Below are 14,124 nucleotides of genomic sequence, written 5' to 3'. Positions count from 1 at the left end.
AGTAGATTAAAGATAAAAAAACAGAATCTTTAATAGGAAACAAAAGTAATACTTTTATGATGTTAAATAGAAAAGATTTCTTAAACAAAACATGATAGATACATTAATGTTAAAAATGTCTGTTAATAGAAGGCACTATTTAAAAAGTGATGACAAGCCTAAAAACTTAAGAAGGTATTTGAGACACACAAGACCAACAAGAGTTGATGTTAAAAATATATAATAAACTCACACAAATCTAAAGAAAAAAAATAAGTGGGCAATAAAAATGAGCAAAAGAGAAAAGCAGGCATTCAATCTTACTGAAAATTAAGTATTACAAGCAATAATTGAATCCATGAGAAAAAAAAATTTTCATTAAAATACTTGACAACAGCCAGTGTTGGCAAGGATCAGGAGCAAAATATATTATTACAAACTGTTGTTGAGAGTATATACTAATAAATCTCTTTTGAGATAAATTCTGTATTACTAATAAAGTTAAAAATGCATGTGCCACTGTTGGTGGGAATGCAAGTTGATACAGCCACTATAGAAAATAGTATGGAGTCTCCTTAAAAAACTAAGAATAAAACTACCACACGACCCAGAAATCCCACTACTAGGGATATACCCTGAGGAAACCAAAACTGAAAAAGACACATGTACCTCAGTGTTCACTGCAGCACAACTTACAATAGCTAGGACAGAGATGCAATGTAGATGTCCACAGACAGATGAATGGATAAAGAAGCTGTGGTACATATATACAAAGGAATATTACTCAGCCATAAAAAGGAATGCATTTGAGTCACTTCTACGGAGGTGAATGAACCTGGAGCCTATTTTACAGAGTGAAGTAAGTCAGAAAGGGAAAGATAAATATCGTATACTAGTGCATATATATGCATTAGGACTCTAGAGAGATGGTACTGATGAAATTATTTGCAGGGCAGCAAGGGAGAGAGACATAGAGAACAGACTTATAGACATGGGGTGGGGGCAGGAAAGAGAGGGTGAGATGTACGGAGAGAGTAACATGGAAACTTGCATTACCATATGTATAATAGATAGACAATGAGAATTTGCTATATGACTCATGGAACTCAAACATGGGCTCTGTGACAACCTAGAAGTATGCAGTGGGGAAGGAGATGGGAGGGAGAGTCAAGAGGAAGGGGACATATGTATACCTATGGCTGATTCATGTTGATGTTTGGCAGAAACCAACAAAATTCTGTAAAGCAATTATCCTTCAACAACACATTTAAAAAATGTATGTGCCATATTGCAAGATTACTTGAAGTTCAATTAGTTGTGTTTTTCCCTTTTAGTTCAGATACATTTTTATTCCTTAATTACAACGTCTCCTGTCTCTCTCCTGATTCTCAACTGATCATGTTGCTTATCTCAGTGAGAAAATGAAAGCAACCAGCAGAGGATTTGTTCATTTTCTCATCACCAAACCCATCAGCTACTACCATTCGTGCCTTCACCTACAAAAGGTGAATTGTCATTTCTTCTCCAAGGTCTGGCATATATTAATAGAAAGTATTTGATATACATTTGTAGAGGGAATAAAAGAATGACAAAATTAAGGTAATGTATGATTCAATGTTTCATTAATACATTACCAATATTATTAGTCATTGAAAGAGAAAGTTTGAAAGTGAAGTCGCTCAGTCGTGTCTGACTCTTTGCGACCCCATGGACACCAGGCTCCTCCGTCCATGGGATTTTCTAGGCAACAGTACTGGAGTGGGTTGCCCTTTCCTTCTCCAGGGAATCTTCCCAACCCAGGGATCGAACCCAGGTCTCCCGCATTGTAGACCGACGCTTTACCGACTGAGCCACCAGGGAAGTCCTTATTAGTCATTAGGACAATGTAAATCAAAGCCACAGTAAAATAATATTGATATTTACATCAGAAGGATGGCTATAATTTAAGATAAACAACAAGTGTCAGCAAGAATATGGAGAAATTTGAACCTTAATACTTGCTGGCTGGATTGTAAAATGGTGTTGCCACTATGCGGAACAGTTTGATAATTCCTCAAAAAGTTAAACACAGAGTGAGATATGTCTTAGCATTTTCATTCCCTACATATACAAGAGAAATTTTAAAAACATATCCACACAAAACTTGTACATGAATGTTCCTACAAACATCCTTCTTAATGGCTGACAAGCAGAAACAACTCAAATGTCCACAAATTGATGAATGAATAAACAAAATGTGGTATATCTATTAGGCTTCTCCCATGGCTCAGAGGTAAAGAATCCATCTGCACCAGAGGAGACCCAAGAGACTCAGGTTCAATCCCTGGGTTGGGAAGATCCCCTTGGGGAGGCATGGCAACCCACTCCAGTGTTCTTGCCTGAAAAATCCCATGGACAGAGGAGCCTGGCAGGCAACAATCCAAAGGGTCGCAAAGAGTTGGACAGGACTGAGTGACTGAGCACTCAGTATATTTATACCACAAAATATTTTTCAGCAATAAAAAGAAGGGAAGTACTGATATGTGCCACACCATTAATGAAGCTTGAAAACATTATGCTAAATGAAAGAAGATAGTGAAAAAAGACTATGTATTTTATGACTGCATTTGTATGAAATTCCTAGTATGGCAAATCTAAAGAGACAGAAAGTTAATTAGCAGTTGTCTTAGGCTAAGGGATTAGGAGGAATGAGGAGTAGACATGGGATTTCTTGGGATGATGAAAATGTTTTAAATTTAAGTTGTAGTAGTGGTCTGTCTGTCAATGCAGGAGATACAAGAGACACAGGTTGGATCCCTGGGTCAGCAAGATCCCCTGGAGTATGAAATGGCAACCCAGTCCAGTATTCTTTCCTGAAAAATCGCATGGACAGAGGAGCCTGGCGTGCTACAGTCCCTGGGGTTGCAAAAGAGTTGGACATGACTTACCGACTAAACACTAACAAAATGGTTACACAACTCTTTGAATATACTAAAACCCACTAAACTTTCACTTGTGGCTCAGAGGTTAAAGCGTCTGCCTGCAATGCGGGAGACCTGGGTTTGATCCCTGGATCGGGAAGATCCCCTGGAGAAGGAAATGGCAACCCACTCCAGTATTCTTGCCTGGAGAATCCCATGGATGGAGGAGCCTGGTGGGCTACAGTCCCCGGGGTCGCAAAGAGTCAGACACGACTGAGTGACTTCACTTTCACTTTATACATGTTAAAGGGGAAGATTTTATGTGAATTTTCTCTCAATAAAGTTGTTCAAATAATGAATGAAACTCACTTTCAGATTTTTCTCTTAAAGTGGAGTACATAGTACATAGTGCAAGGGACAAGCATGGATTTGGAATCAGACAGATGAAGAATCAGTACTAATTCTGAGACTTTCAGCAAATCACTTAATCATCCTAGCTTCGGTTTCCTTATCTGTAAGCCAAGGAAAGCATAACCACTTCGTCAGACTGATACAAGAACTAGATTTAATAACATACCAAAAACACCGAGCATACCTGCTAATGCTAACAGGCGCTGAATATTATCTCTCCTCCCTTCCTTCACTATCTTCTGCACCCTCCCACCCATGATCTAAAAGTTTTACTCTTCATTATGAAATTTTTCACACTAATACAAAAGGAGAAGGAAGAGTAAAACAAACTCCTTTGTATCCACACACATTTTCCTCAATTATCAACTCACGAGGAAACTCACTTTACCCTCATCTCTACCCACGTGCCTTCCACATCACCCTTTTTTTGCTCAAATCACTTAGAAGAAAATTCCATTCACCAGACATCACATCGTTTGTAAACAGCTGAGTAAGTAATGTCTAAAAAGTAAGAGTGCTTTTTTTTTGTAAACAAATACCATTATCATACTTAACTACAAAGTGAGAATGTTTTAATATCAAATATCTATTTAGCTATCAAATTTCCCTGATTATCTGTTTGTTTGCACAGACTCTAAGCAAGACTGACTGATCAACGGTCTTTTATGTCTCTTTTAATCTCCCTATTCTCTTCCTCTGTCTCATTTTCTCTCTTTAAATTTTGTCATTGCTGTTACTGTTCAAAAACCTGAGTTGTTTGTCCTTGAGTTTTCCACAGTCTGGATTTTCCCCTTTGCCTCCCTGTGATGCGGTTTAAAATGTTCCTGTGCCCTTTGTAATTTCTGTAAATTAGTACTTAGTTCGGGATAAAGTTGTTTTGCTGTGGTTTTTGTTTTTGCCAATACTTCTTCAGAGAGAATGGTTAGTTTTATCTGGAGGCACATAAGACTCTTCTCTAATGATTTGGGCAGCATTGATAATTACTGCTTAGATCCATTAATTCGATAGGCATTGCCAAATGGTGACTGTCTAATTTTACAATTCCATAATCACTTATTGGCTGGAATACTTCTGTAGACAGAAACTTCCTGTCATCAAATATTAGGTTACTCTGAAATACAATTTATATACAAAGGAGGATGAAAAATCTGATTTTTTTCCTTGACTTCTACCAGTTTTTAAAAACAGTAACTTTGGTTCCCTGTGCATATGCCTGAGTGCTCAGTTATATCCAACTCTTTGCGACCCTTTGAACTGTAGCCCACCAGGCTCCTCTGTCCATGGGATTCTCCAGGCAAGAATACTGGAGTGGGTTGCCATGCCCTCCTCCAGGGGATCTCCCCAACCCAGGGATCAAACCACGTCTCCTGCAGGTTTAACCTACTAAAGCCTGCTGGTTTAACTTACTAAACATTAATAATTTTTTGGATAAACATATGTATCTTAAAGTATTAGGTATAATTCATTACACTGCAACTATTATTTTATTCAAGTTTTCTCAACTCTTTCCAGTAGAAGACTACTGAAGCTGGCTCCTGAGCTCTTCTGACACAACCCTAGTGATCTTTCATAGTTCTTGCCTTCTGGCATAAGGCATTTTAGGCTCATTTTGTAAATACCATCTGCTCTTGACCTAGACTCAACCATTATTCCAACAGACTCTGATTCTTTTTAGTTGAAAATATATTTTAAGACTAGAATCTGTATACTTGGGGTACTCCCTGTTTTGGTGTTGGTAATAGTGGACAGATCTAAGAAATGTTTATGTTTTAAACCTAAATAATTCAGCCTTACAGAAAAGTTGAGAAAAAAGAAAGAATCCCTGCACTCTAGTTATGTTCACTGCCTGTAGAGATTGTACTTTTGTTTTAAAAATTAAAAAAAAAATATGAGTTCATAATGGTATTTTTCATTCAAAGCAGGATATAGGATTTTCACTTAAACTTATTGGTCTTATATTTGTATTTTTTCCCCTATGCCAAATATTCTGGTTCTTAAGAATATCAACATAATTAATTCTTTGTATATCACACAAAGCACACACAACAGCCTCTTTATAATAATACCAAAACTGCCATTAACAACACAGTCACTAAAAACAGGTTAAGAGCTGATGTTGTTCCCTCTGTCCTATGGGTATATTCCACCAGAGAAAAATCAAATCACTAGTTTACAAAGACGGAGTAATTCATCTGAGTGTGTTTTGCCATACTGTTTGGGCTCATCTGTCAGAAATCACTGTTTTAAGAGTTAACCGTGCTTCCCAAAAATTATATATAAAATATTTAAATGGTTCCAAAGTCTCATATACACAAAGTTCAAAGAAGCCAAGATTCTATCCCTACCTTCTACTCTCTATCTGCTTCACTCTCATTTTCTCTTCCTCCCCTTCTCCCATTGGTAACGTTTAAAAAGTAATTGTGTGTGTGTGTGTGTATGTGTTTTACAATATGGCAGGTTCTGCCTTTGTTATTTTGGCTTTAATTTAAGTAAATACATATCCACAGTTCCATTACACTTACTTAGATAAATGGTAGCACACTATAAACACATTTATCCTTGCCTATTTTATTCAACAGTATATCCTGGGGATTGTTCTATGTATTTACAGAGACATTCTTTCATTTTTATAGCTGTACAGTACTCTATAGTAGATGTACTATAATTTATCCCTTACTCTTCTTTTAATGAACATTTAATTATTTCAACCCTTTTTCTATTACAATAGCACAACAATGAATAGTCACACACATTGGTCCTTCTATAGCTTTGCCCGTGTGTCCTTGGAATAGACTTCTAGAAGCAGGATCATTTGCTCAAACAAGAACTGTGCATATACAGTGTTTTAGACACTGAAAACTTGAGCTTGAAGGATAGAAAACAGCAGGAAAAAGGGGAGGGGATGACAATCAGCAGAAATGTAGAAATACATAAAATACATGATTTCAAAATACTAGAGCCTGGCTGCCACACAGTATTCCTCTTTCAGCACAGCTTAGACTCTGAGTAGAGAAAAAAAAAAAAAAAAAGGAAAATAAAGCAGAAGATAGCAGATACAGATATCTGAAGATATAGAAGATAGCAGACTATTTTGTCATTCAGATCTGTTCATTCTAGTCTTAGGAAGTTGGACTTAACCTGTTAAATAGCAGGGAGTCACTGAAATTTTTTTTAGCAGGATTCCCTAGATAGGGTTCCCTAAAAGCAGATAATAAGCAAGAGACTTACTGATGGGGGTCTCTTAAGTGAAGCTTGTAAGACAGTGAAAGAAGCAGAAGATGGGAAGAAGCTAAGCAAAGGTAAGCATTCAGCTCATTCAGCTAAAGTCTGCTTTCAGGCTGATTCCACAGGAAGCTCTGTAATGTAAATGAAAACTCAGAGCCTCATTTTGGTTAGTCATTGGTGACACCAATCCAAGCATCTCTGGGCAAGACGGCCCCCAATGAGTTGAAACAATTCTCTGGAGGAGGCTGAGTCCACAAACATCCAACTTTCACAAGAGTTGAAGGATGGGTCATACTGCCCTACTAAAGGGTAACCGAGAAGACATCAGCCAAGTGTATTCTATGGCATTTTGAAGGGTGAATTAGAATGGTAGGAGCCTAAAGAATAAGATAAAGATATGAAAGGTATCTTTCATATAGATAAAGAAGGCTGAGCACTGAAGAATTGATGATTTCAAATTGTGGTGCTGGAGAAGACCTGAAAGTGCCGTGGACAGCAAGGAGATCAAATCAGTTGATCCTAAAGGAAATCAACCCTGAATATTCACTGGAAGGACTGATGCTGAAGCTGAAGTCCCAATACTTTGGCCACCTGATGCAAAGAGCTGACTTACTGGAAAAGACCCTGATGCTGGGAAAGACTGAAGGCAAGAGGAGAAGGGGGCAACAGAGAACGAGATGGTTGGATGGCATCACCGACTCAATGGACATGAGTTTAAGCAGACTCCAGGAGACAGTGAAGGACAGGGAAGCCCGGCGTGCTGCAGCCCATGAAGGCACAAAGAGTCAGACACGACTGAGTGACTGAACAGCAACCACATGAAATCTGAACTTGGATGGTGGCCAGGGAAGCAAAATAATGGCTTCCCAAAGACGCCCACATGCTAATCCTCAAAACTGCGAACACAGTGCGTTACATGGCAAAGGGGCTTTTGCCTGATTATGGTTAAAAGTGAGATCAACGTGAAATTATCAAGATTAGCTGGATGGCCCCAGGCTAATCACAGGATTCCAGAAAAGTGAATAGCTTTCCCTGGGTGCAGTTAGAGAGAGATGAGACATTGCTGGTTTTAAAGATGTAGAAAAGGGATCATGCACCAGGTCTGTAGCAGCCTTTAGAAGCTGGAAAAGGCAAGGTAACAGATTTCTCCTAGAACTTCAGGAAAGAATAAAGCCCTGTTACACCTGATTTTAGCCCAGGAAGACTCATGTTTACCCTTTAACCTACAGAATTGTAGGATAATAAACTTGTGTTATTTCAATTTGTTACAACAGCAATAGAAAACCAATACAGTGACTAAGAAAAGAGAAGGGAAAGACTAATAAATAAGACCTTTATTTTTTAAAGGTCTTACAAATAATAGCTTCGGTTTCATTTTTCCATTTTAAGTAAAATTAGTAACTCATTACCTTCATCAGAATTCATAAACTAAATTTAAAAGTCACAGAAAAAATAATTTCATAAAATTATAATTGAGTTAGAATATGAGAGTAAAAGATGAGTATTTTATAAAAGTTAAGAAAAATATACCTTTAGTGAACCCCCCAAAATTTTAATGGTAGGTTGCAAGGAAGAATATGTATTGATTTCTACTTCTATATTAAAGAAATAGGTGCTAGCTCAACACATGGTGAACCTTTTTTTTGACTGTTTTATACTGCCTGAGATTCACTTTTTCTTATTGAGAAAAATGCAGGACTGTGAGCTTCATGGCCAGCAGAGGGCGCCATGAGACAGGCTCACTCTCTCGCGCGCTCTCTCTCATCCACGGCTCGCTCTCTCTCTTATCCAGAGGTTTTTTCCTCGACAAACAAAGGATCCTGGCTTTGATCCTGTAAGCCTGTGTGCCCTCTGTATGACCTCGTACTCCTAAATATCAGGTGTGAAAGAGCAATATTTTTGCACTGACATAATTTTTTTCAATAAAAGCTTATTTATGATAATTGTTGGCATCTTCCAGAATAAAAATGAAAAATAATAAAATTTCCATGAAGTCTTCAATAACAGGAACATTAGGTAAGTAGTAAAAATGTGCAGTGTTATGCAACTTATTTAAATGGAAACTCTCCCGAGCTAGTGCTTTGAAGAGAGGTGAGAGGAGGGGAGGATGCATCCTGAGGAGAATATTTAAATAAGTGTGAAGGCTTCCACAATTTTATCCAGTGAGGCCGAAATCCATTTTCAGTTCAAAGAATAATTAGTATGTTCTTTAGCTCACCAAAGATAGGCTAATGTAGAAAGCAACCAGGCTGCAAGTCAGAGAGCCCAGGGAAAAAAGGGAAGGACAAAGTCCAAGCAATCATTCAAGCTAATTTAGGGTTCAGGCAGCTACGGCTTTGTAGAACATACTGGAGGGAGCAAATGAACCCAGAAATAGTGATAATTATGTCTTTGGACTTAGAATGAACACAAAAATAAATACAAGATAGAGATTATTAAATTTCTGCAAATTATAAGCTAAGTCACTGTATAAGATGGAGACCCACTGGGGCAAATAACAGTGATGGACAGAGGAGGCCTAGAAAAGCAGGACAAAGCCAGGAGACCTCATCTGTTACTTATTCTACCTGCTATGATGATCAAACCAGTCAATCCTCAAGGAAATCAGCCCTGAATATTCATTGGAAGGACTGACTGTGAAGCTGAATCTTCAATACTTTGGCCACCTGATGCAAAGAGCCAACTCACTGAAGAGGTCCCTGATGCTACAAAAGATTAAGGGCAGGAAGAGAAGCGGTTGAGAGATGACAAAATGGTTAGATGACATCAACTCAATGGACATGAGTATGAGCAAACTCTGGGAGACAGTGAAGGGCAAGGAAGCCTGGTGTGCTGCAATCCATGGGGTCGCAAGGAGTCAGACATGACTTGGCAACTTGAACAACAACAATGGCATACAGTCAAGACCAAGTTTGCACAGAATTAGTATAGATTGAAACTTTAATGATTTTAAAATATTATGATGGTTTAACATATGAGAAATAGATCACCAGTCCAGGTTCGATGCATGAGACAGGGCACTCAGGGACAGTGCACCGGGACAACCCTGAGCGATGGAATGGGGAGGGTGGTGGGAGGGGGTTTCAGGATGGGGGATACATGTACACCCATGGCTGATTCATATCAATGTATGGCAAAAACCACTACAATATTGTAAAGTAATTAGCCTCCAATTAAAATAAATTAATTAAAAAATATGATGATGATTTATCAAAGTAAATCCATATTTAAAAGTACATTCACAAATTCATTTATTTAGAGAATCAGAAATATGCTTTTGGTATCAAACAAAAGGTACAGTCTTACTTGGAATAGAAGGATACTAACTTTATTGCATTTGTAAATTATAATTATTAACAGATAGTCTATTATTGAACTAACACCCCCCAAAAATGTCCTTTTCATTATAGGGAACTGGAATGCAAAAGTATCAAGTCAAAAAATACCTGGAGTAAAAAGCAAATTTGGCCTTGGAGTACAAAATGAAGCAGGGCAAAGGCTAATAGAGTTTTGCCAAGACAATGCACTGGTCATAGCAAACACCCTCTTCCAACAACTCAAGAGAAGACTCTACACATGGACATCACCAGATGGTCAACACTGAAATCAGACTGATTATATTCTTTGCAGCCAAAGATAGAGAAGCTCTATACAGTTAGTAAAAACAAGACTGGGAGCTGACTGTGGCTCAGATCATGAACTCCTCATTACCAACCTCAGACTTAAATTGAAGAAAATAGGGAAAACCACTAGACCATTCAGGTATGACCTAAATCAAATCCCTTATGATTATACAGTGGAAGTAAGAAATAGATTTAAGGGATTAGATCTGATAGATAGAGTGTCTGATGAACTATGGACGGAGGTTCGTGACACTGTATAGGAGATAGGGATCAAGACCATCACCATGGAAAAGAAATGCAAAAAAGCAAAATGGCTGTCTGGGGAGGCCTTTCAAATAGCTGTGAAAAGAAGAGAAGCCAAAAGCAAAGGAGAAAAGGAAAATCCCCATTTAAATGCAGAGTTCCAAAAGAATAGCAAGGAGAGATAAGAAAGCCTTCCTCAGTGATCAGTGCAAAGAAATAGAGGAAAACAACAGAATGGGAAAGACTAGAGATCTCTTCAAGAAAATTAGAGACACCAAGGGAACATTTCATGCAAAGATGGACTCGATAAAGGACAGAAATGGTATGGACCTAACAGAAGCAGAAGATATTAAGAAGAGGTGGCAAGAATACACAGAAGAACTGTACAAAAAAGATCTTCATGACCCAGATAATCACAATGGTGTGATCACTCACCTAGAACCAGGCATCCTGGATTGTGAAGTCAATTGGGCCTTAGAAAGCATCACTACGAACAAAGCTAGTGGAGGTGATGGAATCCCAGTTCAGCTATTTCAAAATCCTGAAAGATGATGCTGTGAAGGTGCTGCACTCAATATGCCAGCAAATTTGGAAAAATCAGCAGTGGCCACAGGACTGGAAAAGGTCAGTTTTCATTCCAATCCCAAAGAAAGGCAATGCCAAAGAATGCTTAAACTACCGCACAATTGAACTCATCTCACACGCTAGTAAAGTAATGCTCAAAATTCTCCCAGCCAGGCTTCAGCAATACGTGAACTGTGAACTTCCAGATGTTCAAGCTAGTTTTAGAAAAGGCAGAGGAACCAGAGATCAAATAGCAAACATCTACTGGATCATCAAAAAAGCAAGAGAGTTCCAGAAAAACATCTATTTCTGCTTTGTTGACTATGCCAAAGCCTTTGACTGTGTGGATCACAATAAACTGTGGAAAATTCTGAAAGAGATGGGAATACCAGACCACCTGACCTGCCTCTTGAGAAACCTGTATGCAGGTCAGGAAGCAACAGTTAGAACTGGAGATGGAACAACACACTGGTTCCAAATAGGAAAAGGAGTACGTCAAGGCTGTATATTGTCACCCCGCTTATTTAACTTACATGCAGAGTACATCATGAGAAACGCTGGACTGGAAGAAACACAAACTGGAATCAAGACTGCCGGGAGAAATATCAATAACCTCAGACATGCAGATGATACCACCCTTATGGCAGAAAGTGAAGAGGAACTAAAAAGCCTCTTGATGAAAGTGAAAGTGGAGAGTGAAAAAGTTGGCTTAAAGCTCAACATTCAGAAAACGAAGATCATGGCATCTGGTCCCATCACTTCATGGGAATAGATGGGGAAACAGTGGAAATAGTGTCAGACTTTATCTTTCTGGGCTCCAAAATCACTGCAGATGATGATTGCAGCCATGAAATTAAAAGACATTTATTTCTTGGAAGGAAAGTTATGAACAACCTAGATAGTATATTAAAAAGCAAAGATATTACTTTGACAACAAAGGTCTGTCTAGTCAAGGCTATGGTTTTTCCAGTGGTCATGTATGGATGTGAGAGTTGGATTGTGAAGAAAGCTGAGCACCGAAGAATTGGCGCTTTGAACTGTGGTACTGGAGAAGACTCTTGAGAATCCCTGGGACTGCAATGAGGTCCAACCAATCCATCCTAAAGGAGACCAGTCCTGGGTGTTCATTGGAAGGACGGATGCTGAGGCTGAAACTCCAATACTTTGGCCACCTCGTGCGAAGCGTCGACTCATTGGAAAAGACCCTGACACTGGGAAGGATTAGGGGCAGGAGGAAAAGGGAACGACAGAGGATGAGATGGGTGGATGGCATGACCAACTCGATGGACATGAGTTTGAGTAAACTCCAGGAGTTTGTGATAGACAGGGAAGCCTGGCGTGCCGCGATTCATGGGGTCGCAAAGAGTCAGACACGACTGAATGACTGAACTGAACTGAACTGAAAGGGGTTCTAAGATTTAAAAAATGAGAACTTCTATTTCAATGATGCCTAAATGCTGCTGCTAAGTCGCTTCAGCCGTGTCTGACTCTGTGCGACCCCATAGACGGCAGCCCACCAGCCTCCCCCATCCCTGGGATTCTCCAGGCAGAACACTGCAGTGGGTTGTCATTTCCTTCTCCAATGCATGAAAGTGAAAAGTGAACATGAAGTTGCTCAGTCGTGTCCGACTCTTAGTGACCCCATGGACTGTGGCCCACCAGGCTCCTCTGTCCATGGGATTTTCCAGGCAAGAGTACTGGAGGGGGGTACCATTGCCTTCAGATGCCTAAATGCATAACTTCAAATTAAACCTCCCTCATGAGCAACAACTCATACAAATATGTTACATAGACAAACTAAACAATCCAACAGAGAAATCTTGATGCTATCTCACCCTGCAAAATTTGCTGTTTCCCCAGGTTTTCCAATTTTGCTAAATGGCACCAAAATTTACCTACTTGCTCATCTCCCAAACCTAGGACTCACCATTGACTGATTTCTTCTACACTGAACTACTACCAAGTTCCATCCACACTACTGTTAAAATATATTCCTAATCACATCACTTTTCACCACCTTCACAACTATCACCCCAGTCCAAGGGGTATATTCCCTTGGCATCTTAGAATTATTAAAAAAAAAAAAATCTTAGTATGGTTTCCAAAGGGTAGTTCTACAAATGTATGTGTCTTCTCATTATCATATAGACACAGGCAGAACCCAGTTTATATAATATTAGTTTTCATTATTAGTATAGTAGTTCAGTGACTACAGTGATTCCATTTTCTCTAAATTCTAAAACTCTCAACTCAGAAGAAAAGGTGATATCATACATTTCATGCATTAACTTTCATAAAAGCATAAAACTTTGAAAGTTTTCAAATGTTAGCACCCAAATAAATTAAATTTAAACAGTTTATGTTTCAGAAACTCTTTCATTTAGACATTAGATTCAAATATAAGTTCTATATTTTATTCTCACTAGATGGATAGTTCAACGTACCTTATCGAGCTCATCTGAAATTGCAATACCTGGGAATCAAGAGACAAAAAAGTTTTAGAAGTAATCCTTAATAACCCAGTCTTAAAAACAAAAGTTCTATTTGTAGAGCTAATATAGTTTCCATTCTATTTTTTTCTTGTTAAGGGTACTTCAAAATAATGTGGTACTTTCTTTCTACTGATGAAAACAAATTAGGAATTTAGACAACTATAACAGCTGCTGAAACAATGGAAATGATGCAACAAAAAACAAGTACTATACTGCTTGTTAAATGCAGAACAAACTTGCAAAGACGACGGTAGAGAAATTGTCTTTATGTGGTAATGACAATCAAGTGCAGCTTATTACAACAGTGTTCTTTTTTAAGAACTGATTCAGATTCCTAGAATACTAAAAAATTAAGGCAGAAAGATGGTTGAAGATCATGTATTTTAATTCCCTTATTTTCCAGATGAGGACATAGACAGGGGAACTTAAACTATTATGTTCCATGTTCCCTGAGATCAACAGCTTCTTGGGGCCAATGGATCAAGATTCCTCTTCACAAGCTCCCCTTCTATACACACACTCCTTAGTCCAATTTTTTGTCTCTATTATTCTTCCAAAATTGTTCTAAGTTAGTAACATAAAAGTTTTAGTCCTTAATTTATTTCTCTGTGATAACAGACTCTGTTAACTCCAGTCTCTTGAAATGCGGCCCGACATTTTCTATTCTTCGTCTCCTTCACAAAGACC

The 14,124-nt window shown here is 38.5% G+C and overlaps 1 protein-coding gene across 2 annotated transcripts in view; it reads right to left on the bottom strand.

Annotated features, from left to right (window-relative positions):
* Window positions 1–14,124, bottom strand: part of C9H8orf34 (chromosome 9 C8orf34 homolog) — a 336,866-nt gene that overhangs the window by 224,949 nt on the left and 97,793 nt on the right. For both annotated transcript variants that reach the window (XM_027973026.3, XM_042254288.2), the window contains exon 5: window positions 13,390–13,418. In XM_027973026.3, the coding sequence (XP_027828827.1) occupies window positions 13,390–13,418 (29 nt within the window). The remainder of the gene's footprint in view (window positions 1–13,389; window positions 13,419–14,124) is intronic.

The sequence above is a fragment of the Ovis aries genome, chromosome 9 (genome assembly GCF_016772045.2).
Source record: "Ovis aries strain OAR_USU_Benz2616 breed Rambouillet chromosome 9, ARS-UI_Ramb_v3.0, whole genome shotgun sequence".
NCBI lineage: Eukaryota > Metazoa > Chordata > Mammalia > Artiodactyla > Bovidae > Ovis > Ovis aries.
Note: the sequence above shows the minus strand (reverse complement) of the source record. Positions and strands in the feature narration are given on the sequence as shown.